The sequence below is a fragment of the Mesoplodon mirus genome (genome assembly GCF_964341445.2).
Source record: "Mesoplodon mirus genome assembly, chromosome: 4".
Classification (NCBI taxonomy): domain Eukaryota; kingdom Metazoa; phylum Chordata; class Mammalia; order Artiodactyla; family Ziphiidae; genus Mesoplodon; species Mesoplodon mirus.
The window spans coordinates 97,777,123-97,796,113 of NC_138979.1; the positions used below are offsets into that span (position 1 = coordinate 97,777,123).

The 18,991-nt window shown below is 38.7% G+C and overlaps 1 protein-coding gene and 1 long non-coding RNA gene across 4 annotated transcripts in view; one reads left to right on the forward strand and one right to left on the reverse strand.

The window, feature by feature from the left end:
- LOC309803622 overlaps positions 1-18,991 on the forward strand; it is an 84,642-nt gene that overhangs the window by 24,456 nt on the left and 41,195 nt on the right. The gene's annotated exons all lie outside the window — the stretch shown is intronic.
- SLC12A1 (solute carrier family 12 member 1) overlaps positions 3,100-18,991 on the reverse strand; it is a gene marked incomplete at its 5' end in the record, with an annotated part of 91,328 nt that continues 75,436 nt past the window's right edge. For all 3 annotated transcript variants that reach the window (XM_082620110.1, XM_082620109.1, XM_082620111.1), the window contains 7 exons: positions 3,100-3,943; positions 4,969-5,036; positions 6,645-6,780; positions 12,707-12,793; positions 14,500-14,611; positions 14,851-14,982; positions 17,790-17,933. In XM_082620110.1, coding sequence (XP_082476236.1) covers positions 3,808-3,943; positions 4,969-5,036; positions 6,645-6,780; positions 12,707-12,793; positions 14,500-14,611; positions 14,851-14,982; positions 17,790-17,933 — 815 coding nt within the window. In that variant the 3' untranslated portion in view covers positions 3,100-3,807. The remainder of the gene's footprint in view (positions 3,944-4,968; positions 5,037-6,644; positions 6,781-12,706; positions 12,794-14,499; positions 14,612-14,850; positions 14,983-17,789; positions 17,934-18,991) is intronic.

The window sequence follows — 18,991 nt, forward strand, 5'->3', positions numbered from 1 at the left end:
AAGGACACCTATGAGATGCTCCACTGCAATACCCACGTCCGCTTTGAGTGTTCACCAAGCATACCATTTGGCCTCTCCGGGCAGCCATTTCTGAATATTCTCAGTATCCAACAAAAGGGATCCCACCCAGTGCTGCACTCTGTCTGTCGTACCTTCAGCTTCTTACCTTCACCTGCACACTTGGGGGAGGAGTTAGTGGAACTCTCCCAGGGTCTCCTGCAACTATTTCCTGTGACATGTTGGATTTTTCTCAGGAGCATTTGTTGCAAGCTGACCTTTTCTAGCTTTCATCAATCTCATCCCATGTAAACTCCAGCTTGATTGTATTTCTAAAAATGTTATCATGTGAATGGCATCCTTTCTTAGTTTCCTGCCATGATGCAGAACTTTCCTATTTGTATTCTCTTTGGTCATTTCAGAAAGGATCTGATAGGCAATGGAGAAAGAGACATAGATGCCTTTGCTCTAGTTGTGTGTTTTGTTTTTAACAGAAATCTGGTCATCTTGCATTTAGAGTGTCTGCAGGATATACAAAGAGAAACACCATGAAAATTAGTGATTGAATATATGGATCTGAGACTTAGGGGAGCTCTGTGTTAGAAATATAAATTTGGGAGGCATCAGCCCATGGTGGGAGTCAAGTCACAGGAACAGGGAAGACTGCCTAAAGCAGGAGTTCCAAAATCTTGTGGATCATCAGAATATACAGATTCCTTGGTCCTTCTCCCGTAGAGTCTAATTTAGTAGGCTTATGATTGTCCTCAAGAATCTATCATCTTTTTTTTAAAAGCTTCCATTGAAGGAGCTCTAAACTTGAGTATTGAGGGAAGAAATTGTAAGGCAATGCTCCCAGTGTGGCCTTCCTTACATAAGAAAGCTTTAAGTCTATATGTACCTGGCTATGTTGTAGGGATGGTGGCAGGGTCATCAACTGAAAAAGTGATGAAGATTTTGAAAAGTCATTGTGAGAGAAGGGTAGGGACGCTGATGAGACACATGTACAAAGTGAGGGGAAAGAGAAAGCTGGACATCAATGAACATGAATGTGTAACCTTCTCCTTCTTGCTCAACACCCTGAGTATAGACATGGAGATAGTAGGAGGTTGGGTTAACAGAGTTGGGTAAATCAAAGGACAAGGACAGGACACTGAGGACTACAAAAATCTGTTGGCATTTGACCATAGCCCCCATCCTTTCGATTTTCTGCTACCTTAACCTATATTCCCAATACAGCTGCTCTTGACCTCAAGATCACCAGTCCCTTACTACCACCCATCCCTGTTTTTCTCGGTCCATGTTCTCCTCCTTTCTTAACCTGGAACCCAAGGGACATCCCTTCAGTCACTCTTTTGCCAGTAACCCTCAAAATATTAAATAACTAGTTTAAGGTAATACCACTAATAAATGGTGAGACTGAGACTTGAACTTAGGCCAGTCTGAGTGTTTGTTTGTTTGTTTGTTTTTTGACCAGTACTTTATATGACCCCTGCAGTTGTCATGGTGATCGCCCACCCAGACCCTGTTTAATGAAGGACTTATTGCCACAGCATCTGGGAGTGCTGTCAGCAGACAGACTTCAGCTGTCAGGCCCTTTGGTGTGCCTCACCTGCAGAGAGTTGCCTCATCCAAGTTCACACTCCTTCCTGGGCCACTCACCTCCAATGACTGATAAATGTGGGAGTATAAAGTCCTGGCCCTCTCAGCCCTTCTTGGGACTACTCTGAAGGGACATTCTGTCTCCAGAGCTCCCTGTGAGGTCACTGAGACTGTCCTTGGGACTGCATCACAGCTCACCTTTCCCTCACCCTTCCACAGGTGTTGATCCCAAGGGCACTCCTTAATAAACATGCTCCACGCTAAACTCTCTCCGAGTCTGTTTCCTAAGGGACCTAACATGACAGCTTCTTCAAGAAACGAGAGCCAGAATTTCCTGTTATAGAAGTCATATGACTCTTCACCTTTTCCAGAGACCCTATCAAGTGTTTTAGGGAAGTGTCAGATCCAGATGAAGCCGGGTGCTCCTTGCCCTGGTCACCAGGATGGCATCTAGCCATTTGGATTTCAGGTACATAGGGCTCAAGAGAGAGGGCTAATCCAGGCCTGAGTTAAGTCCAATGGTGTCAGATTTGGAATAGGGATATCCTGCTGCTTAAGCTTTGCTATTTCCCTTTTCCCTCCCTAGTCATCCTTCTGAGGCCAGAGTCTGGCCTGGAAGACTAATCTTGAATCCCAGCTTTAAACAACCTGCAGATGAGGCAACCGACTGAAAATTTCAGGGTCACATCTGATACACCATTGCACTGTGATTTTTAAAGAAGATGTTGGGGGTACGAGTTTATTAAGTAATTAATTTATTTTTGCTCTGTTGGGTCTTCATTTCTGTGCGAGCGCTTTCTCTAGTTGTGGCAAGTGGGGGCCACTCTTCATCGCGGTGCACGGGCCTCTCACTATCGCGGCCTCTCTTGTTGTGGGGCACAGGCTCAGTAGTTGTGGCTCACAGGCCCAGTCGCTCCGCAGCATGTGGGATCCTCCCAGACCAGGGCTCTAACCCATGTCCCCTGCATTAGCAGGCAGATTCTCAAGCACTGCACCACCAGGGAAGCCCTGCACTGTGATTTTAGTGACTGAAAGGTAAAAACATGACCTAGGCCAGAGCAAATGAATTTGAGTGGTTTTATTTCAGGTTGATTTTTTCCCCTCCTATTTTATCAGTTAGAATAAACAGTCATAATATGTCAGGAAAAAAAATAAGCAAGCCATCCATCAGAAGAAAAATTTTGGTTGTTTTTTAATATGATTAAGTATTATAGGAACACTAACAAATGAAAAAAAATCGATACTTGTATATTCCAAATTTGCAAGTTTCTCCACTTCACATTTTAATTATTCTTTTAAATCTATACAATCACTGTATAAAGTAACTAAATATATGATTCAGGATATATTTCTTTATAACAGTTAGAAAATGTGTGGTATTTGGTTTTCAATTAAACATCTATGAAGACTTCATCTGTGCTACCCACTTAATTAGAAAAAAAATATGCAAAGTAATACCCTGCTGGAAATGTCTAAATAGGGAAAGCAACTAAAATTTATATATTAAGGATGGAATATATTTCATTTAATTGGAATATATGTTGCCTCCTAATCCAGCTAATATATTTTTCAATCAGCCCCAAATTGAAGCCGTATGTTATCAGCGATCTCTCAGATCACTCTAAGTGTATAATCTGTGTTATATTAAATAACCTCATTTAGGTAACTGCTTTAAACATTGTGTAGAAGCAAGTACTTCTTAAAGGTTTCAGTTATTGATTTTCAAATCTTCTTTGTAGGTATAAGCTTCTCAGAAGGCCAAGCATAATCACGTTTCCTGCCCAGTTGGTCTTTTCCTTTGATAACCACCCATGGTTACTAAACCAGCCTGTCAGTAGGCATTTAATGAGAAACTGCTGGGGGCTGAAGCCTCTACCAGGGCCTAGAAGCAAACAGAAGATTAGGTGTGCCTGGAAAAGCTTACAAGAAGTTGGTGGTTTTCATGGGCATAAGCCAGCATGGGTTTGCTTAATCTTCTTGTTTTTCAACAGAAATGACAAGATGTTTTTCTAGGGGTAGCATTGGCTTTGACACCCCCTTAAGCTGATAAAAAAAAATAGCTCCTATAAAGTAATAATTTAAAAAATGACAACGTTTACTTGGTCTCCAGAGGTTTGCATATCCACAGATCAGATTTATAATATGAAGTACTGGGACATGTCTCCTACTTATTCATACATTAAGTTAAAATGTGTTCTAATCCTTTATCTTTTAAGAATAAAATGTCAGGACATTTTTGTGATTTCCTCTAACTAGTAAGACAGGAGGGAGGTTCTTTGTGAGGATTTCCAGCCAAGCCATGTACAACCAATCTGATATAGATCCTTTTCTTGCCACTGGAAGGCTCCTGACAGCATGGAAGAAAAATAAAGAACAAACGTGACAATTAGTACAGGCAGTAACATTACTAGTTATCTGAGCTGTGTAATAACAAGTGGCCTGAACCTTTTATGTGCCTTCCCAACAAAATGAAAGCATGGAAATTATTTTGAATACAGATATTAAATTGATATACTTCTCAGATAATATAAATATCTACAAATGAGAAAAATAGGCTTGGGCATTGTAGGGTAGAGGCAAAGCATAAGTATAATAAATTTTCACTCTTTAAATAGAAAATGTGATCAACCAATACCTCTCCCCATTTTTGGAAAAAATGACTTTTCCTAATGGTTTAAAGCTCTTATATTTGGGAGAAACAGCTGTTTGAGCCCTACCACCCGATTCAGGAGAACAATCTATGTCTTAAATGGATAGTCCTCCAGTGTAGACCTTGTTTGAAGACACACTTACCTTTGTACATAGGAGTCAGTTCATGAGGTATAAATGTGAAATTGTTGGTTTTCATGTTTAGCAATGAATCTTTAGGTAACATTCATATTTTCAGCAGGTACACCCCTAACATTTGTGGAGTGGAGGGCAAAAAGTGGAAATGGAAAAGCCCACTCCTTTTTCTCCTGCCCTGGCCTCTTCCCCCATGGTAAAGAGCCTTGCAAACATGCTATGGACTCCATACCTCAGGAGCAGCTGTCTAGGGAAGGGGCCTGGGAACCTTGGTAGCCAACTTGGGGCTAATTAGGCAGGGAATTCCAGGGTCAGGTTCCCTGGAACCTGGGAGGAGCCAGGGTTCTAGATGGGCATGCACTATGCCCCTGGCCCTTTGGGTGGGGAACACCTGGTGGAAAGTCCAAACGGAGCCCTCTAAAGCCCATGGGCCTCAATTGTCAGTGTCTCAGGGTGGCCTTTATTTTCCCTCCCTGCCTAAAATCCCACATGTTCCAAATTTAACTTTCCACCTGAATAGTTGTGAGCTTTTAAATTCACAACTAAGGTTTCTCTGTAACAATCTTAAATGTCTGCAATGATACTTACAGGACTATGAGATTAGCAGCCCTTGAGTGCTCCTGTAAGAGTTCGTTCAGTCGAACTTGGCGGTAACTCTGTGGACAACATTCAGATTTTGTTGAGGGCAGTTTTCCCAGAATTATGAATGAGAATTTATCTTCTTACCTCAAATTATGGACAAGTAGAAAAACCTCATTTAAAAAAATTACAGTTATTTCATTCAAATTTGGAAACTTAACAGTGTTTTTAAAACTCATGGGAAATTTTAGAAACATAAAGAATAAGACCATTGTGCTATAGTGGCTTATTAAATTCTAGAAGAAAAAAGTAAGCAACATGGATAACGGTAAAAAGAAGATAAGAATGGCCAGTGCTGGGGAACAGGTTTGCAGCTGAAGAAAACTAACCTAATCTTGATACTAATTTGATATCCTAAGAACATAGGTTATACCCTAGTCTATCTTTATTTAAGCTCTTTGATTTTTACCGGCACAGGGGACTGGTTTCAATGAAATAGTCACCAAAAGACACATTTGGAAAAATAACTACATTAACTATTTTGCAGTGATGAGAGTAATATTTATTATTACATTTCACTGGTTCGGAAACCAAGGTTTAGATAAGTGATTTGCTCAATTATATGAAAACTTTTTGTTAGAACTGGGAAGTTTATCACACACAGAGCTTATGATTCTTAGCTCAGTATTTTTCCACTAAATTTGAAAGGCTTTTAGTATCTCCTGCTCTAATTTGTTCCAACTTCATCTCCTAATATAATTTATTTAAATTTTGTAGTTTAGAGGTTCTTTTGGTCCTTTTCCTTGAACGTCTAATCCAATTCAGATGTCAGTTCTTCTGCCTTATTTTTATGTCCCTGCCCTTTTCATCATCCTCACTATTGCAACTTCATTCAGCTCAGGCCACTAGGGTAACTCCCATTTTATTGGGTTCTCTAGAAGAGCCCACCATTTTACATCCGTCCTACAAGATGTGCTGGATCCAACTTTCATATTCATTGCTCCAATTACATATTTTCTCAGATCCCTATGTTAGTTGTTTTTTTTTTTTTTTTTTTTTTTTTTTTTTTTTTTTTTTTTCTTTTTGCGGTATGCGGGCCTCTCACTGTTGTGGCCTCTCCCGTTGCGGAGCACAGGCTCCGGATGCGCAGGCCCAGCGGCCATGGCTCACGGGCCCAGCCGCCCCGCGGCATATGGGATCCTCCCAGACCGGGGCACGAACCCGTATCCCCTGCATCGGCAGGCGGACTCTCAACCACTGCGCCACCAGGGAGGCCCCCTATGTTAGTTTTTATAGCTAACTTTATCAGGTTAAAATTCTTTGTTATTGTCTCAAACTGTGAGTCAATCTATATTTACTTTTCATATGTATTGACTTAAATTATTTTAGACTGGTGGGTCTGTCTCCTGTTCTATAAAATTAAATTGGAAAGAAGACTTCACAATATGTATCAATAACCTATTTTAACTTAAAAATTGATTTTATACTGAAAAATGAAAACAATTTTCTAAATCCTCATATTCAATAATATGATTGAAAAAGCACTTGAAATATGGAGAAACCCTGGATCTTGAATAATGAAATTCTATAATAGATACATTAATTCTTGATCTTTAAATCAACCACAATTTTCTTTTTCAGCTAGTTAGATAGCAAAGTAAAGATTAAGGGAGGCAAGTCCTTACCTTTTCCTTGACTGCTTCCAGTTCTGCATCTGTAATTTTCCACGGAGTTTCTCTCTTTAATTTCTCAGCAGTTGTTAAATCTTTGCAGCTTTCATGGAGACGATATGGTTCAATCATTTCTTCAAAGAATTTCCAGCTGAAATTGGAATTATAAAAGAGGCCTCACAGTGGGAAACCAACTCATTATTTCACAGATACTCTAGGTATGACTAGCTCTGCTGGCTACAAAATCAGAGCTGAATGTCATGCAAATCTTTTAAGAATTATCTTTGCAGGGGACTTTCTGTGAGTAAAACCATGGCTCTAGTAGTGCCTCCCTATCCAGGGAAAGGCCTTAACGTGTGTGAGGCCTTGATAGCCTACTGGGCATTAGATCCCCAATATAAATACACAAACACACAGATAGTAATTATTCTGCAAATACACGTTCTACATAATAGAGTCAAAGACACAGTTGTAACGTAGACACTTCAGCCCATAAATGAGTTTCCTTCTGCTTACTTTATAGATTCTATGAGAGACATTCATGAATTAATGTAGGAGATGAACTAGCATCCCTGGGAGTTGGATAGGGTTGCCCTCCTCACCTTTAGGCCACATGGCAACACACACTCATGGCAGGAGCCTGTGGGCAGGTAGGAGAACAGTAACTAAGAGGAGCAGGGAAGTGAGTTCAATGGCTATAGAACAATTTGAATGTTTGCTGTAAATAATGTAGCCTTTGTCCTTCTGGTATCTGCTGTTGCTGCCTGAGATTTTCAAATGGCTATTGTTCAGGTGCATGTTAGAGGAAAGAACAAAAATCAATAATATTTTAAAATCTGAGGGCATTTTAGAGTGATTAAGAAGAAATCATTGAATAGAAAAGGAGGAGCAGCATCTCAGAGCTGTGGAACATTTTAAAAATTGCTGAAAAATCTCATTCTTGTCTTTCATAAGAATCTCATAAGACTTTCTTTTTTTTAATAGATTTATTTAATTTATTTATTTATGGTTGTGTTGGGTCTTCGTTGCTGTGCGCGGGCTTTTCTCTAGTTGTGGCGAGTGGGGGCTACTCTTCATTGTGGTGCATGGGCTTCTTACTGTGGTGGCTTCTCCTGTTGCGGAGCACGAGCTCTAGGCACTCGGGCTTCAGTAGTTGTGGCACGCAGGCTCAGTAGCTGTGGCGCATGGGCTTAGCTGCTCTGCGGCATGTGGTATCTTCCCGGACCAGGGCTCGAACCCATGTCCCCTGCATTGGCAGGCGGCTTCTCAACCACTGCGCCACCAGGAAAGCCCCAAGACTTATTTTTAAAATAGCACAAAACAAAGTTCATAATTTATAGGAGTAGTTGTCTTTACTATGCTACTGTAAGATGATCTCAAATATAAAGTTTTCTTTGGTTTTATATAATGTGGCTTACTTATAATTTAGTAACTTTGGAATGAGTGATAATTAGAATCAATGTGATGTTAGGTTAAGAAATTAAAATATGAAGCAATGAGTTCAGTGATCTCATCAGTTGTCCTGATTTAGGATTTGTGCAAAGTACAGAGATTATAAAGGAGTAGGTTGTCCTTACCAGTGTGCTTTTTTTAAGGAATTGAAGAGATACTTAATGCAGTAGATTTCTGATGCCTTTGACTTATTTAGAATGGTAGACAATGACAGGGAAGGAATAAGACTGATATGCCCTATTATTCTTTCAACCACACAATACTTTTATTTGCTCTTCCTCCCAACAGTTCTGTGCTTTCAGAGACCTTGGCGGTAATCAGTGCAAAGTTGCTAGCCTAGGAGAAAAGAGCCTGGGTTCTTGCTCCAGCTCTTCCATTGTCCTCCTTGACCTGGATAACCATGCCTATAATAGGGGGTAACAATGGCTGCTCAAAGCTGGCACGTGGTTGGTGTGTGTTAATATGATGATTTGGGTGACAGTGCTCTGAAAAGTATGAAGTGCCCTGTAAAAGCAAGGCATTCGTTTTACTCAACAGCCATAGGACTGAGGTTAGCAATTGACAGTTTCTCTGTTTAAGCTCTACATATAATTATTTTGATCAGGATAAGAGTTTTCTTCACATCTCAGCCCAGGTGCTTATTAGAAAGAGCAGTTCAAAAATAGTTTCCTAAGAAATGGCAAGTGGAAAGGAGATTGCTGGTTGTCCCCCCGGCATGCATACTACGTTTCTCCATTGTAGTTTGGGTGGGAATGACTCTATCCCCAGCATCAGACAGTCAATACAATTCTATCCCTTCTGCCAGACTGATTGGCCAGGGTGGGCACATAACCCAGGAAATCTTGACCAATAGGCACCTTGCATTTTACTGACCACAACAAGTGGCTCAGTGGCTTGGGTTGGTGCTACCTGAATGCAGCCAATGACCTGAATTCAACAACTGGGGAAGAGACAAACTTTTTCTCCCACTGAACACAAATGAGCAAATATGTAGTTCTGGCTGCTATGGGCATTCATCTCGGTTTTATAAGCTAAATCAACTTTGATTGATGATTTCATAATATAAGGTAGAGTAGAGAGAATGAAGGAGAATTAGCCCTTAATTGTAAAATTAACCTTCTAGATCAAGGTTCACCTGAAAGCCAAAATACCCTTGGATTTTTCAGTTAAGTTTGATAATAATTTCCATTATTTAAGTCACTATGAGTTAAGTTTTCTTTTACTTGCAATTGAAGCATGCTAAGTGACACAGTAGGTTATAATGGCGCTGTATTTGTCCATTTATTTTCTCTAAACTCTTACCGCTCCTTATCTATGTTTATCTTTGATTTCTTCATCCTAAGGCTCATCTCTGAGTTGGCCATTTTCCATTCTCCTAGCTTGGTGATCCAAAGGTAGCTCAAGATTTCTATTTGATTCTTATTAAATCTGATCTTTCTTATAATTATTTTTTAATTGATTCTAGAATAGGTCAAATATTACGTACTATTAAATATAAGTGAGAATTAATTTAATTTTAAAAATTAACTTATAGCTGCCCTGCCTTCCCCATCCTTGTTCCTCATAATAACAAAGTTAAAAACATTTTTTGACTGCATAAAAATTTCCCCCTAAGTTCATATAAGATTCCTTCTCACAAATTAATGTATTTGTTGTTTTTGTGATCACACTAGCATCTTTCAACTAAATTATCTAGTTAATTGCTTCTAGTTTCTCTCTGATTTCTGTTTAAAGATTGCTGTTCTATTGGCCTATTACTTTTAATTCAGTCTATACAATAAAAAATGAAATTTAGCCACAAGAGCTTTTCAGTTTTCCCTGGCCCAATTATTTTCTCATTAACTTTGCTTTTGTACTCCCTTCCACCCTTGCTCTACCATATTTATAGATAATATTTTTATGATAGAATGTCTCCATCAAGACTTGCTCATGTTTTATGGGTAGTTGAAAGATCTATTAAAGGCAATTGAAGGACAGTTAACATTAGCCTCCAACATGGAAATCACTGACAAACTATTTTCAACATTGTGTGAAAATAGTGACCAAGAAAGAACAGTGATCAGGAGATAGCTGTTAATGGTAAACAAGGGCTGCCTGACCAACAAGGCCCATGTGAAAGCTGAAGTTGAGACAGTGCTGTAAGCTTTGGGCCCTGGGCCTGGGGCTGCATCAGCCCGGAGGAAGAGTTCTCTTTCTCTTATTAAACCACTCAGAGGAGTTGCCTTTTAAAAATTATCACAAAGGTGCTAGGTTTGTTACCAGTGGCCATTTGTGAGATTTACTAAATGACCATTCTCTGTTCTAAAATTTACCTTCAAATATTGGAAAAGGCATTGCCAGCATTGGACATGTGGTTGCTTTATAAAGTAATATGGCATCAGTTATAGCTGAAGACTGAAGAGAAAAGGATGGCACTTCCAGCACACCTTTTCTTGGTGGTCTTTTGTCTTCACACCAGGGTACATTCACTGCAGTTATTCTAGTAAGAATGAACTTTTTTTCCTGCATCTTCCTCAAGACCTTGAAATATCACGTTGAGAATCTCCACAATTGTGAAAACTAATTCATTGTTTTTTTCCTGAGAAAGGGGAATAGATCTCTTCACTGCAGGATGTGGAGGATATGTAAGAAACACCAAATCAGAATGGTGTCTAAAGTCAAATTTAGATACCAGGACAAAAGCACAAATGCCTGGGTCCTTTGTTTCTTACGACTGTGCATAGAGTTTTCTCCTTGAGAAGAGGAAACCATGGAACAAAGGTCAGGGGTAGGAAGATGAAGAGTGTCTAGCCTGTGATGGACACTCAAAGAAGGAAGAGGCATGGTTAGTAAAAGAGATACATCAACATCCTCAGAGATAGGACAGAAAGGATGGGTATGCAGCAGGTGACCATGGCAGCTGGGCAGAGACTAGCACAAAAGAGAGAGAAGGAAACAGGGACTTGGGTAGAGAAAACCATATTGATGGGTAAAGAGGCAAAGGATATAGAAACGAATTAATCAGCAAGCACAGACAGTCCTTAGCTGCTGATAAGACAAACAACAGCAAGAAGAATTCACCTGCGAGAAGTAGGTGACTGATTTGTGCCCAGCGTTGAGCCAGGGCTTATAGAAAATCCAAAGTCAGTAGGGGACACTGTGACTGTGCTCTAGACAACAGTAAATAGTCCTGTACTTGCAGAGCACTGGCAGGCTCTGGCCTGTTGCTAAGTGGCACATACTAGGGAATCACTGGACCTGCTGTGTTATGAAAGAGAATGCATTCCTACCAATTAGAGCTATAAGATGAGCCCGTTTGATCACATCACTGCAAAAGCCAAGAGGCAGCGGCTTAGGAATTAAAATTCTTCAAGTGAAATGTGGAAGGCTACCAGAGGTTACCACATGACAGTTCACTTCATATCAGAATGTTAATTCCATTTACCAAGGAGGATGATAAATCTGTTCTTAATTTTTTTAACTGTTTATAACTATAACTATAGAAATACAGGAATGAAAGGCATTAGTGGTATATATGATGTAAGGAAATACTACATAGTAATAATCCAGGTTAACCCTGTCAATTATAGCTTTCTTATCACAGTTAAGATGTTTCATAAAGCTGTTTTAACTGACCCATAACATTGAAGGAATCATGAATACCCTCAAACTATATGAAGTTCGAGGTTGCCATTTGGTCACTAAGAATGCATCTTAAATCTGGATGATTTTCAGTTAGTTATTAAGCTCATCCGGGATAACAATGAATCAAAAGAAGGTAAGAGCAAGAAGGCTCAAGGAATATGGAATTGCAATCCATCAAGAACTGCAGGAGGAAGGAGAAATGATGGTCAACAGAAATGAGAAGAGGTCCAAGAGTCCAGCAAGGACCTAAGCCATACTGAGACCTTCGTGTCTCCCTCTACTCTAACCCTTGGAGACCCCATTCCACACCAAATCAAATGTATTAAACTGCATCTAGATGCGACAGTAAATATGATTTTGGACTGTAAACAATTGAAAATATTTTTTAATTGCTAAGTCATTTCTCTAAGTACTTTAATTTATAATTGGCTGTGACTTTCAGACAGTCTTCTTACACCTCTGGGAACTCCTTTTAAGATCTACCTACAAATTGTTTTCAAATATCATGGACTTGACAAATTTAACAACCAATGAAGTTAAAACGATGTTGTTTTGAAGACATTTAAACAATTATTTCAGTGTTTTTCATTTAAAAGTTTTGGAACCAATACATTTTCTTGCTAGGCTTCCCATTCAGGATGCCCCACCAGTAATGTTAAATAATGAAAACTTACCCTGACTGCTCAGGTCAGAATTGTCTGAGCTTGTGCTTCCTGTTCCTCTTGCCACCATAGAAACCAATAACATGAAAGGCAATTCTAAAATGTTAACTAAATGGTGTTTCAACAGTTCTTCCTCTCAAGCTCATCTTCACCTTAAAACCTTTTCCTTCCATTAGAACGTGACAGCTCTGTGTCATGATTATTTGAAATCCCTTTTTATTATATCCTATCAGGACTCACTGCAGTAAATCCATAACATTTTTACCTTCCAATAATTAACACAGAAGAGAAGGCGAGAGTACCACGAATAAACAATGGGTCTTGTTAAATGTTTCATACCTTTCTTTGTTTGGCTTAATGTTGATGTCACCAATGACATGGATGTCTGCAAATTTTATCCTAAATTTGCTCAGGAGGGAAGCCATTCTGAAAATATAAGAGAGAAACACTTCATCATTGCATATTTAGCTATTTTCAATCAAAGAGTTTTGCTTTCATGTCTTATTTCAGCTTAGATTTTGGACAAAGGCTTTGGTTAGTGTTTGATTTTCATTACAGTACTTGATGAGTACAGGTAAATGTGGACCAAGTTATTCCATTGAAGGCAAGGAGAAGTTTCTGTAGGTGCAGTCACTGGAAACAGCAAACCCAGCTCTGCCTTCATGTTTCAGGGAAGATATTGTGGAGCTGTCCACTCTTATCATTTGGAAAAAAGAGAGCAAGTTCCAATACTTATTGACTATTATGGATAATTTTTATAGAGTTACAAACTACTGACAAACTAATAATTATTATGTATTACATCATTATAGATTAAAGGTTTTTTCCCCTAGAAACTGAAAATTTTGATATAATTTCAAAGTTACAAAAAAGTTACAAGAATAGTGCAAAGAAAGCTCAGATTCATCAGTTGTTTATATTTTGCCCCACTTGATCTGTCATTCTCTTTTTCTATCTACATCTGTCTGTCTATATATTTTTTGCTTGCTAGCTTTCTACCTCCTACCTATTTTCCATTTTAAAGTAAGTTGCAGATATCAGGCCCCTTTACCTGTAAATACTTCAGTGGGTATTTCCTAAGAACAAGGACATTCTCTTTCATAAACAGAGTACAGTTTTTGAAATCAGGAAATTTAACACTGATGCCCTACTACCATCTAATCCACCACCATTTTCAAATTTTATCACTTGTCCCAATAAGGTACTAGAGGCTTTAAGAAAATGTAAATTATTGTAGACCTCATGTTAGTTTCCATTTTAGTATGACTCTGTTTACGAGGAATTAAATATTTATAATATCTCTCTAAGAGGGGGGAGAAAATGTGAAAAACTACTGAATAAGAGCCAGTCATTATTTTGTGATTTCTGGAAGGAGCAATTCCAGGAAGGGCTAGGACTTAGGCATGTCATGAGGGACCAAATGCCGCCAAAGGTCATTCTCCAGATTTCCGCCAGAGACCTTTGGATGCACCACACTCTCGGCATGCTTGTTGCTCTCACAACTACAGATCAACTCTCCATGGCTAAAGTAATAAGAAAGACACAGACTTACACCGTGGGACTTCTTTATTTTTTTAATTAGAAGAGCTATCAACAGTCATCCATTTAAACACTTTCACACTACAAGTGAAAAACTGGGGACCCAGATATGTGCAGTGACTGTTGCAAAGTCCTGCAGCTTGTTGGTGGCAGAGCTGTGGCTCGGACCAGGTGTAGTCTCTCTGTTCTCTTCTAAGTGTGCTGTGCTAGAGTGACTGCTGTGAATTAACGGGTTTGAATCTCCCGGAAGAAACTATTGGACACAAATGCCTTCAGGCTCTTCCTTTCTTGGATGCATTTACAAGTCAGAACAAAATAAACATTATACAAGATAATGATACTCTCATTCAAGACTTGAGATGAGGCTTCTGTGCCAAATGCTTGTTGGAAGCATTTGTGGAAGGGGATAAAAGGACTGAAGACAATGATTAGAAAAATTACACAGACAATTTACTGACCAGAAACAAGTAAGCTTGAGGCCTATCATGGTGACTTTGTCTTTAAATTTATTGTGCCTCAAAGATGCTTACAGTTCTTAAAATTAAAGCATTAAAACAGCAAACATCCAAACACAGGAGTGATAAATTACTTACGTAATTTTTTCTTCTTCAATGCGATTGATCTTCCCTCCGACATAGATTCTTAATTTACAGTCTTTCCATTTTTTTCTGAGAGTCAAGATATAGGGGATAAGGAGTGTTAACCCTAACAACAAAAAAAGAGTAGATTATGACAAAAGAATGAGCATATCCAACTGAAAGGAAATGAGTAGCTTCATATCTTTATTCTTTCCCACATTCATAGCTCCTACATAATTTAAATCTTTGGAGAACACAGAAATGTTATTCTTTAACTGATATTATTTCATATACGTTCCCATGCAGTTTGTTAAATTTATCAACATAGAAATTCTGCTCCCTAGTGTATATTCTGGAATTTTTTACCTCCATCATCAAACAACCACCAAACATCAATTGTGCCTTTTCCTTGCTTCTTTTTAAATTGGGTGCTGGCTTCCACCAGTTTCTGGTTGATCTCCCCCACATGCATCGACTGGATTGTGTTAATGCTGCTGTCTGTAATGAAAGGGAAAGTAGTACATCCATTTGTCTTTTGAGGAAAGAAGCAAAATAACTTTCTAATAAATCTCTTCAGGAAAATAGAGGAAGGGCCATGAATTTGTGTATTTTATACTTATGGGTAAATAGTGAGTCCTATTCTCCAGAAAAGGAGAGATAAAGGTCAAATTCCACAATAATTTAGATCACCTTCAATAGTTCAGAAAAACTTGATATTGATCTTATGATTACAGTTTTCATTATAAAGCAGCAGATTTTTTTTTCAGATCCTTAGTAATCTCTCTCAGAGCAGAATTATTATGTAGGCAGGTACCAATACTAAATTATCTGATACAAAAGCCAAAATATCCCGATTTTTCCAAATTTCAGGTATAACTCAACTTATATTTTCTGATGTACTTAAAAGTAGAACATGTGGTTATTGGTTTTCTAGAGATAAGCAGAAGAATCAGAAGTACTCCTTCACTAGACAGTTGTTCACTTGAGCGCAATTTTGGTGTAAATTCCATCAATGTCTGGATTATAAACGTTGTCAGGGACCATAAGCATCTTGACTCTCTATGACCCTTTGGTCCTAATGTGGGCCTGGCTTACTCTTTTGTTTTCTCTTCAAGGAATCTGTGAATCTAAGGTAAAGCCATTTGAGCTATTTGAATCTCTGTGAATGAGATGAAAAAGCCAGGAAATATGATTAAAAACACCTTTTCTTGAGTTATAGTTAAGAGTGTACATAAAGTACTTAAAAAAATTTTTAATGCAATTTCCACCCTAACATGAACACAGCAAAAGTGTACCAGGGAACTAGGGCAGTGTTTGCTCAGAACCGTTGTTCCTGTTTCCCAGTAGGGGTTTCCTTCCTACTCCATATTATATTATTTCTCATTTCCACATCTTTGAAAGTTGTGACTTCATTGCTGTATTTCAAAGCGATGGTGTCAGCATAGTGCTTAGAGTAGAGCTGACAGCCTCTTCAGAGCTTCCTCTCTGATCTAAGAGGTTCTGAGGATGCTTTGTTCTGTCTTTTGTTGTTTTCATGTTTGGGCCTGTCGGTTCTGAAGCAATTATCTCATATTGTTTGTATCTCCCTAGGACCGCTAAGGGAGAAAATTAAATATCTTTACAAAACGGACCAAACTCTGCCCCCACTTGTATGCAAATCAAAGCATCCAGAGGACCATGTATGAGTGCCTGGAGGCAGAGTGGGTCCTAACTCAGAAGAGTCGTCAGCTAACAAAGGCCTGGAGCAGTGAAGGGGCCTACTTCAGAGCTGTGTTTGAAAATTTAGGTGTTGGAAACAAAACATAACATAATCTTGCTTTTCTGAACAATGAGACATGTTGACTTTCAGAGGTGTATATTTTTGCCAAAAGTATTGCGATGCAGAAACAGCGTTCCAGAATAAATAAGTCCCAGTTTCACTAATAAGGACCTTAATGCTTCCCTCCTCCCCGTCAGCTAGAAAACAGTATGGGTTATGACTTCTGAATTTCCCATTGCTTTTCACATTGTACCATTGCATAGTGCAGATTCAATGGATAGTTAATTCTTCTCGTGGGTACATGAAATAATTGAAAAGGAAAGAAGATAGTAGTTAGTATCCAGATGGTCTTATTCTAATATTTACACCCTGAAAGACCTGATGTAACTCTAACTTTAGATTCAAACACATCATTTTTCTAGAAAATGTCCTTTTAAGGGGACAGAGGCACAGTAGGTTCTCCCCTAGCCCATGGAATGTTCCTGGCACCCAAGGGTACCTCTAGTGTTTGAAGAAGGGAAATGTTTGGATTTCCTATAATTCTATGTAAATATATAAAAATGTTGTATTACAGGTTAAATTTAGTCCTTGGGTCACAGTAGGAAAATAAGCAAACAGAACCAAACCTTTTCCAGGATAGGAGACAACCTCTTTGAAGGGCCTCTTTGAAAGGTTGGCTCTTATTAACCTAGACCAGCAGCTAAGTCTCAATTTGGATCTTGCTACTAGACTTGGAGACCCTGCCAGAGAAATGATCTTTCCTGGGCCTTACACCAGTAAATGACTTCAGTAACTATATAGGATTATTTGTGCATGAAAGAAAGAAATGTTAACATTCTAATTTTCTACCAGCAGAGGTCGCTGTGGACCTCATTAAACTCAACCCGCAGTGTTTCTGGAAAGAAAACAATTTTCAAAAAATCAGTTACTTGAATCACCTGTTTATTAAACTTATAACAAGGTCTCATTCTGTGGTCCTCCATTTCTGGGATGTATACTGAACATTCAGAGATAAGTGTACCATTCAGCCAAAATCTGCAGATAATTAGTGTCAATGAAGTTCCAAGTCCGGAATTCTGGTTTGTGATAGAGACGCATTTTTGAAATTAGAATTCTATCTGGATCCCTTATTTACCTGTACCAGTCGACTTTCAATCTCCTGAAATGTCTGCAAGGTGTGTATGAGGTGTGTGAGTGTAGATAAACCAGTTTGGGGGCTGGGTCACGAATTTCTATCCCCTTTACATCTTAACTAAGAATTTTCTATTTTATGACGTTCCATCTGCTTAAGCACTGTTTGACTCCCAAACCAAATATTATTTTAAAACAAGGTTTTTACAGTAAGATGGTACAAAGGGGTGAATGTTGTTGATAAATGACAATAGTTTCTACCATTTAGCCATACTATCTTCTCTTAAGGAAATATCTTTCAGTCCTTACCTACACTCAATGCCCCCAACGTCTTAGATGCTCACTACTGACCCCTATAGACACTCAAGTTGTGGCTCGTCTTGTAATCTTTCCTGTAAATTTTAAAGGCACTTACCTTTCTTGGGAGTTGGCTTAGTAATGTTCAGCTTGCCAGCTTTTTTAAACAAACCTCGGAGGCCTCCGCTTTCTTCTTCGCATTCATTATCTTTGATAGTGGCTTCCAAAGCCAGTCTCTCCTGTTCTAATTTCTCTAATTCATCTGATGAAAGAAGACAAAATCACTTACTCTGCTCAGAGCAGCAAAGTTTCTAGGAACAATCTTATTAACGATTTTAATATTAAAAATGGTGTCTGTGCAATTAAATGATTATACATAATATGGTTTTTCTGAATGATTATTAAAATAACATATATCACTAAATTATATTCAGAAAGTAGTGACTAACTCAGAAAAATGACTATGTGTTGTTATAATACATGAAGACACTGGGTTTTTTATGTGTGAGAGCAAAGGAGGCTATTTAATGCCATCTTTATTTACTACTGGCAACACAAAATACCAGATCCACTGTAATAAGATCTTGTACACTGAAAGCTACTGATTTACTGACCTAACCTACTGGGCTAGATATTTTACAACTGGGAGTGACAAAAATTACAGAAGTATACTGGGTGTATATCAGGCACAGAGCAATGCCTCCTGAATTGAAACATAAAACTAGAGAACAAGAATTAAGGAAAGAGAACCATATCTAATAATAAACCCTGTGGGCTCCAAATACAAATTACAGTGAAAAATATCCACCACCAACAGTTCTTTCCAAGAAGCAAGATACTTTCTGGAGTGAGTGACCAAAGCAAAAGAAATAAAAGCTGAGGTTTCTGTGTGCCTGTCAGAGTCCACATTGCTAAAAAGGGCCTCATGACACTGGAGCCTGGAATAGGAGTCAAGCTGTGCAAAATGTCCTGTCCAGGGTTTAGACCTACAATGCAAGCTTTTATGTTGCGTTTAGCTGCCTTTTATCTTTTTGGATTCTGATTATGACGGAAAATTCCTAGCTGCTGTGTAATCATTGCATCCCTCTCTGACCTTAACCTGCATTGAATCAGGGTAAATAAGACTTTAAAAGCAATCATGTGGCTGTGTTAAAGAATGATGGGCATTCTTGCTTACAGTCGTAAGTTGGCACTCTTGTCAGATTCCCTCATCTTCTTGCCTACTAAAGACAGAGCCTTAGAAAATGAGCCGGGTTCCGAGGAAGAGAGTAGAAAACCTAGATTCACTGTTACGAAACACCGGTAGGGCTACTGTAAATG